The sequence below is a fragment of the Boleophthalmus pectinirostris genome, unplaced genomic scaffold, assembly GCF_026225935.1.
Source record: "Boleophthalmus pectinirostris isolate CB_2022bp ecotype Guang Dong unplaced genomic scaffold, ASM2622593v1 HiC_scaffold_1076, whole genome shotgun sequence".
NCBI classification, from domain to species: Eukaryota; Metazoa; Chordata; class Actinopteri; order Gobiiformes; family Gobiidae; genus Boleophthalmus; species Boleophthalmus pectinirostris.
Window position 1 is genome coordinate 5,762 of NW_026570990.1, and position 17,983 is coordinate 23,744.

At 40.4% G+C, this 17,983-nt stretch overlaps 2 protein-coding genes and 1 long non-coding RNA gene across 6 annotated transcripts; 1 reads left to right on the plus strand and 2 right to left on the minus strand.

The window, feature by feature from the left end:
• Positions 1-2,720: 2,720 nt before the first annotated feature.
• Positions 2,721-5,260, minus strand: LOC110171860 (uncharacterized). Its single transcript, XR_008633380.1, has 7 exons — positions 5,008-5,260; positions 4,813-4,906; positions 4,348-4,413; positions 3,929-3,991; positions 3,794-3,841; positions 3,637-3,697; positions 2,721-3,504 (listed from the first exon to the last, which is right to left on the minus strand). It is a non-coding gene; the product is annotated as an uncharacterized LOC110171860 (long non-coding RNA).
• A 553-nt stretch (positions 5,261-5,813) lies between these two features.
• On the plus strand, positions 5,814-10,788 carry LOC110162069 (EEF1A lysine methyltransferase 1). Of its 2 annotated transcripts, XM_055162880.1 has the most exons (6): positions 5,814-6,020; positions 6,173-6,270; positions 6,996-7,218; positions 9,879-9,961; positions 10,040-10,329; positions 10,523-10,788. In XM_055162880.1, the coding sequence occupies exons 3-6, from the start codon at positions 7,069-7,071 to the stop codon at positions 10,675-10,677; spliced, it is 678 nt and encodes a 225-aa protein (XP_055018855.1). In that variant the 5' UTR covers positions 5,814-6,020; positions 6,173-6,270; positions 6,996-7,068; the 3' UTR covers positions 10,678-10,788. The 2 variants fall into 2 exon arrangements, with proteins under 2 accessions (XP_055018855.1, XP_020782596.1); XM_020926937.2 differs by having other exon boundaries at positions 5,814-6,270.
• Positions 10,789-11,955: 1,167 nt separating this feature from the next.
• Positions 11,956-14,069, minus strand: LOC110162070 (interleukin 17d). Of its 3 annotated transcripts, none has more exons than XM_055162870.1 (3): positions 13,348-14,069; positions 12,760-13,104; positions 11,956-12,238 (listed from the first exon to the last, which is right to left on the minus strand). In XM_055162870.1, the coding sequence occupies exons 2-3, from the start codon at positions 13,098-13,100 to the stop codon at positions 11,971-11,973; spliced, it is 609 nt and encodes a 202-aa protein (XP_055018845.1). In that variant the 5' UTR covers positions 13,101-13,104; positions 13,348-14,069; the 3' UTR covers positions 11,956-11,970. The 3 variants fall into 3 exon arrangements, with proteins under 3 accessions (XP_055018845.1, XP_055018850.1, XP_020782597.2); XM_055162875.1 differs by lacking the exon at positions 13,348-14,069 and adding an exon at positions 13,196-13,246; XM_020926938.2 differs by lacking the exon at positions 13,348-14,069 and having other exon boundaries at positions 12,760-13,165.
• Positions 14,070-17,983: the final 3,914 nt, after the last annotated feature.

Below are 17,983 nucleotides of genomic sequence, written 5' to 3' on the forward strand. Positions count from 1 at the left end.
ACACCCACATATACCTGCCTTATCAATACAAGGAGTGTCAATAACAGACAGAAAATGCAATAATTACTTCATTAGAAAAGTTCTAACAGGAGGAAAAATGTTCCCTGGTTTGCAAAATAAAAATGATATTCAATATAAATTTGATAAAGAAGCAATAACAAAACTGAGAACAATGTATTTGGCCTTTCCTGTTGCTCCTAAAGTAAAGGAAACACATTACAAAATCATGAATAACATATACCCATCCAAAGAATTACTTCAATTGCGCTTTAAAATTCATGAAAACATTTGCACTTTTTGTGAAAAGGAGATTGAAAGCACTGATCATCTTTTTTTCTTTTGTGCTACAATCCAACCCTTTTGGTCTGAAATGCAACTCTGGATCAATTCCACATTTTTCGTTCTTTACCAGTCTTGTTAAACAGAGATGTTATAATTTTTGGTGTACTACTACAAAATAAAAAAGAAGAACTCTGTGTAAACTTAATATTATGTCTTGCCAAATTTTACATCCACAAATGTAAAATTCAGAAATGTCCCCCTAACTTTGCTTGTTTTAAAAACGAACTAAGATTATATATAAAAACTCTGAAACATATGAATGGTCCTAAACCTCAAAAAGTGTATTCCTACATGTGCGAAATACCCCTGGACTTTATGGACTCTGGCTGAATGAACTCTACTTCCCTTGCTATTATCATTTTCTATTCTTAAATGCACTTTTTTTGTATTATATTGTATTGTTTCTATACAATATGTTATGTTTATGTTCCCTCATCCCAACATGTAACTTCTGACGACACACAGCCATGTTTGTTATATCAAGTTTATGCACCCAGTTGTGTGTAATAATAATAAAAAAAATAAAAAAATTTAAAAAAAAGAGTGTGTTAGAAGGCAGCCGTGAGATGACGTTTTCGTGGCCAAATGAAACAGCCAATCGGAGGAGAGCCAATCAGAGGCGAGGAAGGCGGTACCTTCCCCTACTCCGGCTGTCGCGCGCGCCCAACCTCTGCGCGTGCTGAGTTCAGAATTTCTCGAAAATTTTAGATTTGCACTTTTACTATCATTTTTGTCTAAGTTGATTTATTTAATTACCAAACGCGACAAATGTTAGTTGCAAATGTATACTCAATACATCTCAACGCAGATAATTTACAGTAACTGCGTCCAAATACCAGAAATTTTGATTCACTGTATTGTCATTAAAGGGTCTATGTTAGACTGTTTTTTGACAACTGTCGTTTCCAGGAGCAAACCTTCTTTAGTTAGATGATCTAATCTGCACACGAGGCATCCTACAATCAGATCATACCAACCGTTTCCAGATACTTTTATACAAGTTCTACACTGCACCGGATTATTACATAAAATCTATTGTATAAATACACTCAATTTTACAATGTATCAACTATAACGTAGGAAAGAGCATTGTAGTCAGTGAAAAAAAAAAAAATCTGGAGGGGGGAGGGGAGGGGGGATTATCTCGTAATTACGAGATACTATCTCGTAATTACGCTCTCTAGCATCAGGATCCGCAGCGGATCCGCTTTCGGTCCGCCAAATCCGCCCCACAGTCCGTCCGCTTTGCGGATCCGCTGCATATTTGTTCCGTATTCGCTTTCTGACTGTTGCTAACCCTAACCCTTGGATGGCCTGCTGTTACAGAGAGAGAATATGCGGTTAAATCATCTTAGATCCGCACTTTGAACGTACTTTTAACACAATACTTTGTTTTTGACACAATGATTTGTACTATCAATGCGCGGATTCGCGGCTAAACCGGCTTTCCACCTGAATGGAAAGAAGCAGCATCCACCTGTTGTCCGCGGATTTAACTGTAAGTAATAGTTTAAAAGTTAATTGTATTAGTCATCATTAATGTACATAACGTTAACGTTATATTGTGGTGTCTGTACATTTGTGACTGTGTTTTATCAGTTTTGACACGTGCAGTAGGAAAGTTAGCGACAGTAGCAGCTAACGTGATGAAGACGACGTGAGGTCAGGAGTCAGGATAACTCCGTCTCTTGAGGTAGATCCCAGTCTAAATACTATTTTTTATATAACGCTACTTATATTCTTGTATATTTTTACGATCATAGAGAATTGTAATTCTGCTCCGTGATCATTGGTCGTGTGTCTAACGGGCTCGGTTCTGGCTGGATGCCGCTCTCGGCGCTCTCCCTTCGGCTGTGGAGCGACGGTGACACCGGTGTCTGATCTGGTTGTTTTTAACCAGAGATAATTATTATTTGTGTAGACTAGAGTGTTGACTGTTGAGTTGAGACTAAAGTGCATCCCCATCAGGAGCCCGGCACGCTGATCAGAAGTAAGTACTTTTAATAATTTTTGTGACAGTGAAGATTTAGTTTAGAGCCAGATCTGACTTTGTCTCTAACTTTCTGTTATGGGACTTGAGACGGTGCTTCAGACTTTCAGTGAGAGATGTTGACATGAACACTAATGTGTCACATCTATATTACACTGATATTGACTATTAACACCATCATAAATTGATTATTATATTTTAAATGTTGTGGTAAAAGTAAATGTAGTAAAGTATTGTGTATTAACAGCAGTGAAATATGTCTCATTCCCTCTGCTGGGCCAAGTTCCAAAAATGTAGAGACAGACCGCGGATCCGTCCGTCAAAATAAACCCAGATCCGCGGCGGAGGCACGGCTGATCCGCTGCGTATCTCGCGGATCCGCCCGGGACCCGTTTTGGATCCGCTTTCGGAACCGGGTTATCTGCCCCGGATCTGCCGCGGATCTTTTTATTATGTCGTGAGGAGCCTAAATATGCTTCAGATTTAATTCTGATCCACTTCCTACTGACCTAAATACACATCAGCAGCATTTGCATTGTAATTGTACATAAACCTTTTACAGCAAGTATTAAAACTAGGATATAAAGGCTTAAATTTAAAAACATAAACTTAAACAATTTCAAAGTTGGATCAGTGATATCCTATCACTAAATCTCATTAGTTAAGAAAAAAAGAAACTTTTTTTTTTTACATTGTAAACAATATTTATATAAATCATTAATTAGAAATCTTAGGACATGAATAATTATTATTAATGTTATAGGACTTATATACCCTTTGAGTTAACCAATGCTTCATTCTTAATATGAAAATGACAATTTACAGTTTTTACTAAAAATAGTTCAAGTTAAGCAAAGTTTTTGTTTTTTTTTAAATGGCAAAAAACAAATATAAGCTATATGAGTAAAAGCCTGGACAGATGAGACAGAGTGTAGCCATACCATACTGTTTAAAACTAAAACTTAACTTGTGTTTACCACCACAGTACAATTAGACGGATGGTTGTTCTTATAGAGTGTGCAGTGTGGGAGCTTCAGAGCCTCTGTCTTTAGCTTCAGTCTGAGGCAGAGGTTTTGAGGCAGAGGTGTAGTGAGTCTGGCTCCTCTTCAGTCCTACTGGTGAAGATCCAGTCTGTCAGTGTCCAGCTCTGGACTTCCCCTTTCTCACAGCATCTGAAATGACACCAGTGTGTATTAAACATCCCATTACACCTCTTATTCTTGTAAGGAGTTAGAGTTCAGGTTTGTTAAGAACATTGTAAGCCATGACAGTGGCTGTGTGATTTGAACATGAAAGGTGAATACCTGATTGGAGAGATCTGTGCACTTACAGAGGGTCAGTCTTTAAACTCAACCACAGCATGTTCTGAAAGAAACAATATGCACAACAACAGGTGTGATTATAATGTGCATATGTTTAGTTATGAAAGTTAATAAAAGTAGGATAATACAGTAAACTTACAGAGGGTCTGTCTCTACATTTTTGGAACTTGGCCCAGCAGAGGGAATCCTGTAATACATCAAATAAGAGAGAGAAACACAAATATCAGTTTGGATCATTTCAGGCCACAGTGTTTAATCCAAGTGCAGTATTTACCTCCAGAGGGTCTTTATAATGCTGTTATGTCCATCTTCTTATTAACCATAGTATATTCTGAAACTGAGATGAAAAACATGATTTAACTCATAGGAAATACTTTAGCGCAGTAAAACTGAACTCTTTTGTTTTAGTATAAGCCTGAGTATGAACATGAGACATATTTCACTGCTGTTAATACACAATACTTTACTACATTTACTTTTACCACAACATTTAAAATATAATAATCAATTTATGATGGTGTTAATAGTCAAATATCAGTGTAATACAGATGTGACACATTAGTGTTCATGTCAACATCTCTCACTGAAAGTCTGAAGCACCGTCTCAAGTCCCATAACAGAAAGTTAGAGACAAAGTCAGATCTGGCTCTAAACTAAATCTTCACTGTCACAAAAATCATTAAAAGTACTTACTTCTGATCAGCGTGCCGGGCTCCTGATGGGGACACTCAGCAGAAGGACAGGGGCTCCTGATGTCATCTGGGGAAAAACAACATAAGTTTTGGTTGGTTAGCTATAACGTTAGCTGTTGTTAAAAGTTGTGCTTTTTATTACGTTACGTTATTGTATTATGGCACGTTGCGTTAAATTATTGTATTAAGGCACTGACATGACTGCACTTTAGTCTCAACCCAACAGTCAACACTCTAGTCTACACAAATAATAATTATCTCTGGTTAAAAACACAACCAGATCAGACACCGGTGTCACCGTCGCTCCACAGCCGAAGGGAGAGCGCCGAGAGCGGCATCCAGCCAGAACCGAGCCCGTTAGACACGACCAATGATCACGGAGCAGAATTACAATTCTGTGATCGTAAAAAAATATACAAGAATATAAGTAGCGTTATATAAAAATAGTATTTAGACTGGGATCTACCTCAAGAGACGGAGTTATCCTGACTCCTGACCTCACATCGTCTTCATCACGTCAGCTGCTACTGTCGCTAACTTTCCTACTGCACGTGTCAAAACTGATAAAACACAGTCACAAATGTACAGACACCACAATATAACGTTAACGTTATGTACATTAATGATGACTAATACAATTAACTTTTAAACTATTACTTACAGTTAAATCCGCGGACAACAGGTGGATGCTGCTTCTTTCCATTCAGGTGGAAAAGCCGGTTTAGCCGCGGATCCGCGCATTGATAGTACAAATCATTGTGTCAAAAACAAAGTATTGTGTTAAAAGTACGTTCACAGTGCGGATCTAAGATGATTTAACCGCATATTCTCTCTGTAACAGCAGGCCATCCAAGGGTTAGGGTTAGCAACAGTCAGAAAGCGAATACGGAACAAATATGCAGCGGATCCGCAAAGCGGACGGACTGTGGGGCGGATTTGGCGGACCGAAAGCGGATCCACTGCGGATCCTGATGCTAGAGAGAGCGTAATTAGGGATAGTATCTCGTAATTACGAGATAATTCCCCCTCCCCTCCCCCCGTCCAGATTTTTTTTTTTTTTTTCACTGACTACAATGCTCTTTCGTAATAACGACTGTGTGCAGGTTTTTATTTAACATTTCACTCATGTACAGTCACTTTATTTATGTCGGCTCCCTTGTGATGAAAAGACTGAAAGATGTAAATCATTCTCATTTCTTTTTTTTTTTTTCTTCTTTTTTTTATAAATTGAAAAGTAAAGCAGTATATACATAATGCAGTGTACAAAGAACTGTGCTTTACATTCAAGAACTGCATCGTACAAAATTTACAAATAATATAAATAATAAGTAAAGTAATAAAAAAAAAGGAAGGAGGGGGAAATAAAAGAGGACAGGAAAGGAGGAAACGCTCTACTTTCACACTAGGAGGGGTCAGAGTTTAAGTGAAAACATTCAAAGCTGTACAGATTTCTACAGTATCGACTACCTTCTGTTTAATAGTAAATCATTCTCATGAGACTCGCGCAGTAGTGGAGATGATGTGCTTGTTGTAGTCTGTTTTCTGGGAGTTGTAGTTTTGACTAGTTCCTGCTGCTGGTTTGGAGGATCTGGATCCACCTAGAGCTTCGATAGCTCCTTCTCCTCTCTGCTCTTCCTCCTCCTTGGTCCTTATAGTCGACCTCAGCTTTCAGGGGTCAGTGATAATGTTATTAATGATTGTAAATGTCTGCTTTATGTGTTTATACTGTATATTTTTTTTATATATATGTATCAAAAATGTAATAATAACAATAATAATAACAATACTACTACTACTACTAATAATAATAATAATAATAAAACAAGAAGGACGAATAAGGAAGGAGGTATCTTAGCCCATTTTCGGACGGAGCCAAAGGCTCTACGTCATCATTCTGCGACAGCCCACATGCTCGCTTTTTCCTGTAAGTATTCATTCACTTTTTTACTTTTCAGTTTTTCAAAACTGGGCTACAGTATTTAATTTGGGCTGTTTATTTGGAATGCTTTTTGTTTTTGTTTAACCCCTCGCAAGTGGTACATATATGTAGCCCAGTGAAATGTCCTCTGTCCCTCTGTAGTCCAGTGAAATGTCCTCTGTCCCTCTGTAGTCCAGTGAAATGTCCTCTGTCCTTCTGTAGTCCAGTGAATGTCCTCTGTCCCTCTGTAGTCCAGTGAAATGTCCTCTGTCCTTCTGTAGTCCAGTGAAATGTCCTCTGTCCCTCTGTAGTCCAGTGAAATGTCCTCTGTCCTTCTGTAGTCCAGTGAAGTGTCCTCTGTCCCTCTGTAGTCCAGTGAAGTGTCCTCTGTCCCTCTATAGTCCAGTGAAGTGTCCTCTGTCCTTCTGTAGCCCAGTGAAATGTCCTCTGTCCCTCTGTAGTCCAGTAAAATGTCCTCTGTCCCTCTGTAGTCCAGTGAAATGTCCTCTGTCCTTCTGTAGTCCAGTAAAGTGTCCTCTGTCCCTCTGTAGTCCAGTGAAGTGTCCTCTGTCCTTCTGTAGCCCAGTGAAATGTCCTCTGTCCTTCTGTAGTCCAGTAAAATGTCCTCTGTCCCTCTGTAGTCCAGTGAAATGTCCTCTGTCCTTCTGTAGTCCAGTAAAGTGTCCTCTGTCCCTCTGTAGTCCAGTGAAGTGTCCTCTGTCCCTCTGTAGTTCCATCTTTGGACCAGGTGTGCGGTGCTGAGAGGGTGTGTCTGGTGGTCGTGGCTCCTCATTGGTCGGTCTTATGATGAGTGACAGTGAGGAGGACGTGCCCACTCTGTCCACTCACACTCTGGCTGCGCTGCAGGAGTTTTACGCTGAGACACTGGGCGTCCAGAGCCTGGACCCTGAACCGACCCAGCAGTTTGCAGTGGGAGCCCTGGGGGAGGACTGGGTAAAAGCTCAACTGTGTTCAACTCACATCATTTCTACAACTACAATTAGACGTAGAACTTTTTTAGAAGTCCCCACTATTTCCAACATTTTCTCTTGAGAGCAGTGTCACAGTGACCAGATTGAAGCTTTCAAGCCTTTATTATTTGACATGTTGATGATAATGGAAACTCTAATTTTCTGTGTCTCAGAAAATTTGAATATAATGTGAAAGTAACTATATATATATGTATATTATATGTATATTATGTTTGTATGTGTCCATTTTCCATATGGATACAAATATTCATATGAATACATCTATTTGGTTTTAGCCATAGAAATTATATACATTAATATATACAATTATATATACAACTAAGTTTACCTAAACAGATTAGCATATAAATATACTGATTATATTTCTCCCAGGTGTTTAAAAACTTCTCATCTCTTTTTATACTTTTCTTTCTCTTTGTCCATTTCAATTGTATAATCTTCCCAGGTTAAGTATTGGTAAATATATGTTTAAAAAATAGTTAATATTAACTGATAATCGATTTTTTGCTTTGAAAATAAAACTTTTTTCCAGGGTAATAATTAAATTAACAAGATGAATTCTATTTTTAAAGTCTCCCTGTAAGGTAGAGGCTAAATCCAACTTAAAAACCAAACCCAGCTCTAAACACATCTTCTCTGTCTCACTCCAAAATGAAGAGAAAATATGGCAGCACCAAAACAGATGTTCAGAGGACTCCACTTCCAAAAAGCAAAAACAACATTCATCAGTGTCTGTCATACTCCAAATTTTTTTACATTTTCCGTGTGGGCAGAAAATTATATATAATTTTGATTTGAAAAAATCTATTTTGCACGTCAATACTGGTTTCATAAATTAATTAATAATAATATTAATAATACCTTTTAAACTGCCTATCCTCAACATTTTACATTTATTATAATTCAACTTTATTTTACTGAGAAAAGGATTTCAAAAGGAGATGAGATTTAGGAATAATAATATTAATAAGGAAATTTGTGTCATCAGCATACATTGTTATTTTTGTTTCTGTGTTGTTATTAATAAGTCCTTCAATATTTGTATTCAATCTAACTTTAATAGCTAATATTTCCATTGCAATAATAAATAAATATGGTGACAACGGACAACCAACTATTAAGTGCATAGAAATGAACATACTTTTCAGAAGCCTGACATTTGTGTTTAAAATGTAATTTTTATTGATTTTATGTAATATTGATATTTTCTGACACAGAATTTTGGGTTTCCATTATCTATTAGCCATAATCATAAGAATTCAAGAAATAATGTCATGACTCTATACAATATATGGGCCTGGTCAAGCAGAAGTAAACAGCAAGGCCAAAAATTCAAGTTAATGCATCTGATATAAAAATGTATTGAACAGATACATATGTACTCTAGTTTATGAAACTGTTGACCTTTTTTCTATACCATTTTTGGTTCTAAAGTTCCATATGTTTTAAACAGACCATGTATGAAACATGGAACAAAAATTATTTCCCAAATTTCAAAGACCTGCAAATCATGTAAATAAATGGATGTATTTCATCATATCTTGTGTTATTCCATCTTTGAACTGTTGATGAAGGTACATGATTTAAAAAAAAAAAGTATTTAAAATGATAAAAATTTGCTTGGAAGGAGTGACATATTTTATAGAAATAGTTTCCTTTCATTTTGAAGTAATATTAAAGTATTCGGAAGAAAAAAAGCGACAAATTATACAAAATCATGCACCTTCTACTTGCTTGCACAATTTTCCCTCCGTTACCATGACCTTTCTTAATAAAAAATCTCATGAGTCAAAATGTAAGAGGTTTTTCAACCTAATCTTGTACCATATGGTAGAAAAACTATATGAAGCAAATATTCAAACCAGTTTGTTAAGGATATGTAAGTGAGAACCAAGAGTTATCACTGTTTGGATTTATTGCGCAAAAAGTGCTGCATATTTCATTCCCTCCGTTACCGTCTTGAGTTTTTTAAACTTTTTGTTAACATCTTGAAAGAATATCACAGGTTTAACTTTACCCTGTTGGAGTGTAACTCTTTCCTACATTCTGATACTTTACTTATTTCAATAGTCCCTCTAGTTTCTGAATAAGAACTATTTCAATGTCAAAAATCTGCCCGTTTCCCTCCGTTACCACTTGACCGAACCCATATGGGTCTGACTTTCTGAAATGAGAGACACAAAATATTGAACTTTTTCATCATTCTGAAACTATTCAGGAAAGGTTTATTTCTGTCCTTTTGAATGGGACTTTTTAAGCCCTGATACTTGCTCAAAGTTTAGATAATACTTGTTTTAGTGTCAGTACCGGTATTAGTTTTAGTATGACAATCTACTGTAGAATCCCTATTGTTCAAACTGAGCTAGTCTGATTGCAGATTTGTTGACCTGGTTTATGGTTAATATCTCTGTAAATCCTGTTAATATAACAAGTATGTAGAGTCAGTTCATAACAAATGCTGATAAGGTTCAACATTTGTGGATCTATGGACATTTCTTTCAAAAACTCTCATAATTATATTGTGTTTTCTCCCCCATTCAATGTATATCATATTTTCTTTAGAATTGCTACTCATCATAACAGTCCATTTTTAAACTGTATTGTGATGATGTGTGTGTACAGGGCCTGAGTCAGTTCTGGTACAGTGAGGACACGGCCAGGCAGCTTGCAGAGGAGCTGGTGCAGGAAGCAGGGCCTGGAGGAAGGTACAATATGGTTGCTGTATTTGACATAGTTTCTTCAGCTTCAAAAACTTTAGAAACGTATTTGTGTGTGTTGCTCAGGATAGCATGTGTGAGCGCGCCCAGTGTTTACCAGAAGCTGAAGCAAGGTGTGGTGGCTGGGTCAGAGGACGTGTCAGTGCAGCTGCTCGAGAATGACCGTAGGTTTGCCTCGTACGGCGACGACTTCATCTTCTACGACTACCATCAGCCCCTGGCTTTGCCCGCCCACGTCCACCCGCACAGCTTTGATGTGGTCCTGGCTGACCCGCCGTACCTGTCCCACGAGTGTCTGAGCAAAGTGGCTCAGACGGTGCGTTACTTGAGCAAAGGCAAAGTGCTGCTGTGCACTGGTGAGAAGAGATCAGAAGTAGAAATAATAGTGGAATGTAGAAGTAATATTGGATTGTAACTCACTGTAGGTGTTTTGAAAAGATACCACATAAATTCAATGGTTAGTTTCTTACATTTTCTAGTGCTGGTATTCTTGCAGTAGTAGTTTACGGCTGGTTATGCAGAGTATGTAAACTGTCTGTGCTCTTGTAGGGGCAGTGATGCAGAGTACAGCCAAAGAGTTGCTGGATGTGGACATGTGTGACTTCCTCCCTCAACATCACCGTAACCTCTCCAATGACTTCCGCTGCTACACCAACTACCCCTCTTCTGGGCTGTCGGCCGGGGCCCCCTCCGGGAACACTTAAGTGCAGTGCACTCACAGGCCCAGTCATGGCAGGACAACACTCAACCTCTGGGACGATACGATTATTGAAAGAAAAAATGGCTTCAACGTGACCATCTTTTATTTTTATTATTATTATTATGATTATTATTATTATTATTATTATACGTAACACTTGTGTAGCTCTTTTCTAGATAATCAAAGACGCTTTACATGAACCAAACAAAGACAAACAAAAGAAATAAGACAGTTAATGAAAGGTGGTTTTAAAGAGATGGGCTTTCAGGGCTTTTTTTAAACATGGGGAGTGTGGATGAGTGTCTGATGTGTTTTGGGCAGGAAGTTTCAGAGGGTGGGGCAGCAGCGGAGAAGGCCCTGTTCCCCCAGGTCTTGTGCGACAGCTGATCGGAGGGCACGGGTGGGGGTGCGGTGGTGGAGGAGCTCAGAGAGGGAGATGGGTGGGGGCCAGGTTATGGAGGGATGGTGAGGAGTTTGAAGTGGATGCACTGGGGGACGAGGAGCCAGCGGAGATCTCTGAGGACAGGGCTGATGTGTTCAAGGGAGGAGGTGCGGGTGAGGAGGAGGTGCGGGTGAGGAGGCCGGCAGCAGAGTTCTAGATGTACTGGAGTCTTTATAGCATCATTCCTCCCTGGGTGTGGACCTCAGACTGCCTCAGACTTGGAGAACTTACAAATATGTGACAGCAAACGTCCAATGCCAAATGTGAGGCATTCAGAGACTTGAATGTCTCACATTTGGTTCAAACACATGAATGAAAAGACTGAACATGTCATTTAAAAACATGTTGGGAACAGTCAGCACACACACATTTCAGGTGATTATTTGCTTCTTCATGTATGAAGGGTAATCTCAGATTAATGTCATGTGTCAGTCTACTGTACATAAATTGTCTATTGGTTTTGGCGTTCCAATTATTCCATTATGGTTAGTGCTGGTCAGAGGAGTAGTTCAGCATTATAACTTATGTTGTAAAAAGCCTGTAGGATTTCATATGTGACAGCAAATGTGGCAGAGGATTTTCCAGAAGAAACGAGAGAGAATGACCCATTTTATCTCCAACCAAAACACCAGATTGAAATAAGAACAAGGCCTTTCCTTTTGTGTAGTGATAAGATCTGGTGTCTCTCTCTCATATATTTTATAGCTAACAATAAGATTAAGCGTAGTACAGAACCAACAACATTTATTAGAGAATTACGAGTTGATGGAGTTAACACCTGTGCATTTAGATCCAGCAGAACACAGAAGAGCTGCTTGACCAGTCTCTAGGAGTGACCCTCAGACCGTGCTGCCCTCAGATGCTGTTGCCCTGTGGGGCCCTGGGCTCCGGCTCCATGGTTGGCACACACGTGCAGCCTACAGCCACAGAGATGTAGTCCTCGCTGTAGGTGTGACGCCCACCCACACATGGGCCATTCCTCCTCAGCACCACGGCTGGAGCGAAGACGGGAACACTGCGGAAGTCTGCGCTCTCCTGTCCATATGGACCAATCAGACAGCCCCTGCACAGGCAGTATGCCTCTGGAATGGAGCGCGGGTACCGGGACGAGTCCTGAGACATCCTAAAGCACAAAAACAACTTCTCAGCAGCACATTATTTACAGAATTATGCACATTATATACTGTATTCTTTAACATGTATGAGCAATCTGTAGTTCTGGATTACAAAAAGCCAACTGTGAATTATGTTCTTCAATAAGTTATGACAAAATTGCAGAGAAAACAAATGATAGACATTTAATTTAGAAAAAGTGTCTCTTAAGTTTTGATAGTACATGAAATGGAATTTTCAAACTGTTTACCAAGATGTCTTGGTTAGATTGGACTGTCTAAGTAGAACGTTTGTGGAACCTTCACGTCTCGGTTTAATAAGCGTTTAACGAATTACTAAGCAGGTTCTGTTTTGTGGAGTGGGGAGCAGTGTTTATCACAGAGAATCCCACTTCCTTGATTCGCCGTTAGATGTCAGTAAAGGACCAGAGTAACCGGGGTTTTGGCTTTTGCTCAGTGATGGTTCGTCTCCGCTAGAACCATGGCAGATAGTTCATATAGTGCTCGAGTGTGACAGCCCCCACGCACTAACCTGTAGGCCCATGGCGAGATGCTGAGCAGGTTGACCGGGAGCCGGGGCCCTGAGGCGGCTGAGGCCCACGCGGCGAATGGGCAGCTGGCGTTGTGCTGCTGCTGAGGGTTCTGCTCCAGCTGCAGCGCGTGGTGGAAGGCGCTCATGATTCCCACTGTCAGCCGGCCGTACATCTGCTCCAGGATCTCCTCCGGGAGGGGCAGGCACCCGCGGCGCACAGGAGGCTTCTTACGGATCAGTCCGGCCCCAGAGACGGTTCCAGGGACAAACCCCGGGCCCGCAGACAGAAGCAGGAGCCAAGCGGACAGCAGGGCAGACAGGCTCGGTCTACGCAACAGCATCGCACTTTGAAAAAACACAAAACACAGCGCACAATGACGACAAACCTCTACACGTGGCATTTAGCTTACAAGATACGAAGTTTTATAGTAGAGACCTTTCTGAGATTCCATGACAAACAACAGTGTAATTAATAAGAAACTTTGGTTCTTGCCCGCATCTGAAAGAATGGCATGACCACATTCTGAAACCCAGTAGGCCACTGTAGGGGTCCAAAGCAGGTGCGCCGGTGACGCACGAACTACTCACCCGAGTGCGCTCCTCACTGATGTATTCCAGGATGTTATGTCCCCTATGTCCAACAAGGAACACAACGTGTATAAAACAACCCTTGAGGCAAAGTCAGTTTGGCAGATATTTTATTTGACAGCCAAACCTTCATTAAAGTGCACAAAAAAATGAACAAACGGTTGGTGGGAGGAGGCGTGGGCCAGTTGTGCCAAATCAACAAACAAAAAGGTATACCAAAACAGGCCCTAACTGAAAACTAGGCTACAAAAAGGAAAGAAATCAAAAGCCTAGCCTACCTGGTCTAAAAAAGAGAATTTGGAAAACTCAAAACAACAAGGGTGGCAACAACTGATAACTAGTGTGTCTAACAACAAAAATCTACGTGATGAAATGTACAGGGATCCCCAAACTTACCTAACCAATCCTCCCAACCAAACAAACCTGGGCTAGCAGCCATATACACAGAGGAGAGAGAGAGAGAGAGAAAGAGGCAGCACACAGCTCCTTTTAAATGGCCCTCTCCACTCTGATTGGCAGCCAGCTGGCCAATCAGCTCCAGTTCCGGTCACACCCACAGCACCTGAACACACAGGGCAGAGGAGAGAGCAGTACAAAAACAAAACAAATGCCTGCATGTAACACAGGACATGTGGCGCGGTGAAGTCTCGCTGGGAAACGGGCCACGCAGCTCCTTCTGAGCCGAAGGTATAACGGGACATTTCCGTGAGACGTGGGCTGGACCATTCGAATAACACTAGCCACGACAGGGTGAGGAAGCGGGGAGGGAGAACGGTAAGGAGAAGAAAGAGGAGAGGAAGGGAGGAAGTAGTAAAAGAGGAGGGAAGGATGGGTGAGGGGGAACGGGTGTGGGGTGTCATGAGACAGAAACAAGTGAGATATGGGAGTGAGGGTGAGGAAGAGAGGTGAAGGAGGAAGAGAGGTCACAAAGACGAGGGAGGAGAGGTAAAGAAGAGGTGAGGAGAGGGATGGGGTGAGTGAGGAGGAGGGGGTAAAGGCATTGACTGAATCAGGAAGAATATGTTTCCCTTGTTCTGTTTAGAATTACTGACACAGAGAGGGCGCTCATCACTTTACTTCAAACTTCAACACTAGAAGCTGCAATTGCTGCGAAGAGCAAAAGAAGAAGCAAAACAAAAAAGAAAGAAACCACTTTTATTGTGGAAAATAATGAAAATAATGCCCCCCCCCCAAAAAGAAAAAAAAAAAAAAAACTACAGGAAACCAAATGAGGTAGAAATACAGGTGAGAGCACTTGTGATCTATGCTGTGGACAGGGACTACTCAGGCAGCAGGTCGTCCCCCAGTTCCTCGTCCTCAAAGTCCTCCTCCTGACGCTTCTTGGCTCCAGTCTTGGGCCTATCCACCTGTGGTCCCAGGGGGTCCACATAGGATGCATCTGCGCACACGCGACAATTCCAGTGGGAACAAAAAGATGGGATTGTATGTGAGATAAAAACATCTTTCTTTCTTCCACCCTCCCATGTCTCTATCCCATCCTCCTGCCTCTACGCCCCCAGGTACAAGGCTAAACTAAATTAGACTAAATTTTGACACTTAAATGTAAAGACCTTGACATCATTCACCTATCGTTTCACTTCTCAAAACGAGCTGATATCCAATCACTGAACAGAAAGCAAGACCCACACCATGGACTGCCAGATCCTATTGCTCAGTGACTCCAAAACTGGTCAGGTGGTTCATGAGAAAATTATAAAATGTCATAAAAATGTATACTGTAAATATTGTTTTGAAAATGTAAGCTGCACACAGCAGAGGCACAAGCTCATAGACCGAAGGGAGAGGGGAGATGAGAGCAGGAGACAGGTGAGTAGGGCGTGCCCTGTCATAAGCATCCTATCTTGAATAGAAAAAGCTAATTTTGTCCATGTAAAGTCCCTATGACTTACCATGAAGCTCAGAAATGTAAAGAGGAATGATGTAACAAAAATGCACTTAAGTTAATAAAATCTACTATAAACCTATGAATCTCTGTAAATTTCTCATTTAAAACCGTTTCCTGTTAAGTAATTAATTTTAATGAACACAATACAAAACCAATTTTTCTAATAGTTTAACATAGTAGGCCTAGATTAAATTTTAACATACATTATCCTAATCTTATTTTTGTATTGGTTTTGCTGGGCACAGGAATGTGGACTGCAGTTTAGTTTTCAATGACCAAGTGAGCCATGGTTTGAAAAAGTCTGAGAAACACTGCTATAGGTAAACCAAATTAGGAAACATTTAGAAGCACCTATGCCATCTAATTAAAGTTACCTCATCAAAATCCCGTAGAATCCAAGCAGCCTTCATTTGAAAAGATCCTCCCTTTCTTGCAACTTCTAGAAGTTTTGAAGTGTGTCTGTCTAGTTCTACACAGAAGGTAGACTCCAATGGACGTGTGGTGATGCGCAGAAACTCCGCATTGATCGGAAATGTATACAGAAATTTTAAATTAAAAAAACAAAACACTACACCAAGACAACTTAATATGGGGTATACACAGTATAAGATGACAATATACCTCTTCCACTTCAAAAAGTGCCGGCCATCTCTCCATCACTTCTTTCGTTGTTGGCTCTTTGTGGACAATTTCTTGTCTCCGATATCCAAAGGTTCTTGCCATCTTCATTTTAATAACCTGTCTGTTGTTTCGCTTCTTCATTTCTTCCAAAATGGATATCCGCTCTTCTTCCATGCTCTCAGAAGTCTCACCGATTGGCAAGGAAGGAAAATGGTTGACCTCAGCTCTTCTAGGCTTTTTAATGTTCCTAGCTGGGTGGTCTTGTGAGGTTGAGGGCTTAGATTTTAAAGAGTTCACACTAACTTCAAGAGATGTCCCATGTGACTTGAGGGTTGACCTATAGTTTGCCATTTTAACCTTGAGCTTCTGCTTCCACCCCAAGGTTTCATCAAAACACCCAGCTTGTTTAAGACATGGATGCTTCATTATCAATGCCTTGGCCACATCAGCAAAGTCAGAATCCTCAGGATAAGCTTTGAATTTGTAGATTTCTTCAGCAAGTGTTTCTAGTATGTTTGAGAGCATTTTAATGCTGGGTGTCAGTCTAGACTGGTCCTTTGAATAGGTTGCATTCCCCTTCTGAAGCTGCATTTCAGTGTCATACTAAAAGGCAGGGATGTGGAAAACCTTGGGCCACTGTTGTGTTCTCAATGTTGATGGTGAGTGCTGAAGTATTATTGTATCGTCAGAATTGCCCGAGAAAGACTCCTCACCTTCTGACAAAATTGGATCAATCTCATATGAACTTGATGGTAACATCTGAGAAGCATCTACATCCACTGGATACAATACAACTGTAGCATCTGGATCAACCTTGATGACTTTAAGCACTGTAAGGTCTTTAACAACTTGCTGGTTGAAACCGCGTCCAAGTGGGAAATGGTTCCTGTGCAGATAGATTAGGCAAGGAAAAAAAATTCATTAAACACATTACATGTGAGGAAATTGAGCAAATTAAAATGTTTAATTTTATATTTTATAATATGAATGATTTCACATTTCTTAATTATACTACACAATTAAGTAGAGGTAGGTAATAAAGAGTAACAACTGCTTTATGGGACACAGTTTTGGAATGAATTGCAATTATTTTAAAGATAATTATATTCATGAGCAGTGTTATTCCCTGCAAGTGCTTTGCATGTGAACTGACAAAACTGAATTTTATTTGGAATAGCTGACCATTTATTAGATCCTTCAAATTAGGGCTGCTCCATTATGGAAAAAAAAAACATTATCACAATTATTTGGGTCAATATTGAAATCAACATTAATTAAAAAATTTTTTTAGTTACACATCTCTCTCTCTCTCCCTCCCTCCCTCCCTCCCGGGTGGATCTAAATTTCACGCGGCACGCTGTTTCTTTATCTCGTTTGGTTTACCGGGAAGATGACACACTGCGCTTTGTTTGGACACATATAGAACTATGTTAAAATGTGAGTGCTGTTTGTGCCTTTGAGTTTGTTTAGGGCGTAGTCGTGACGCGTGAGCACCTTCGCTGCTGGGAAATCGATGCAGTGTACTTTTTGGCTCGTTATCGCTCGCATTTAAAGCCAAGGAAAACTAGCGCTGAAAGAACGTTAGTTTTTCAATACCAGTACCGGAGTTTCTGTGGCGATAGCAGGGCTGCGCGCTGCAGCGGAGAGCGAGCGCGTTCATTTATATGTATATAATTTTAGTTACTATTAAATTACTATTAAACTAATTTAGTTTCATAAAGGGTATCCGTCTCTATTTGTTATTTGCGCAGTGTTAAATAATCTGTCGGTGTCTACGATGACAAGAAAGCGCAAGGCAGAGGAGAGCCACCTCAAATCCGCAGAGCCGCAGCTCCGGCGGACGGGAACACTTGCCGCTCTATCAGCCGCTGCCCGTTTAGGCCCGGGACTTATGCCTGCGCCATGCTGGGCTTAAAAGTTACACCTGGCCGTAGTGCGCAAAATGCGTAAACCTGGTGGTGCACTACTCGAAATTTGACAAGTTTGCACCAGTGTAAAATAAAAGCTGGACCGGCTCACCTCAGCATGTCGAGCGTTGGCGATGTAATAATGTTAGCCCAAAATGGCGGCCGCGCAAAACGACCCAATCTAAGATTCAACTTAGCACTC

Excerpts from the sequence above, each read along its gene's own strand:
- LOC110162069 (XM_020926937.2), top strand. The coding sequence starts at position 7,069 with ATGATGAGTGACAGTGAGGAGGACGTGCCCACTCTGTCCACTCACACT. Across the intron at positions 7,219-9,878 it reads GAGCCCTGGGGGAGGACTGG|GGCCTGAGTCAGTTCTGGTA; the intron begins GTAAAAGCTCAA and ends GTGTGTGTACAG. Across the intron at positions 9,962-10,039 it reads GAAGCAGGGCCTGGAGGAAG|GATAGCATGTGTGAGCGCGC; the intron begins GTACAATATGGT and ends TGTGTTGCTCAG.
- LOC110162070 (XM_020926938.2), bottom strand. The coding sequence starts at position 13,160 with ATGCCACGTGTAGAGGTTTGTCGTCATTGTGCGCTGTGTTTTGTGTTT. Across the intron at positions 12,239-12,759 it reads ATCTCGCCATGGGCCTACAG|GATGTCTCAGGACTCGTCCC; the intron begins GTTAGTGCGTGG and ends TTTGTGCTTTAG.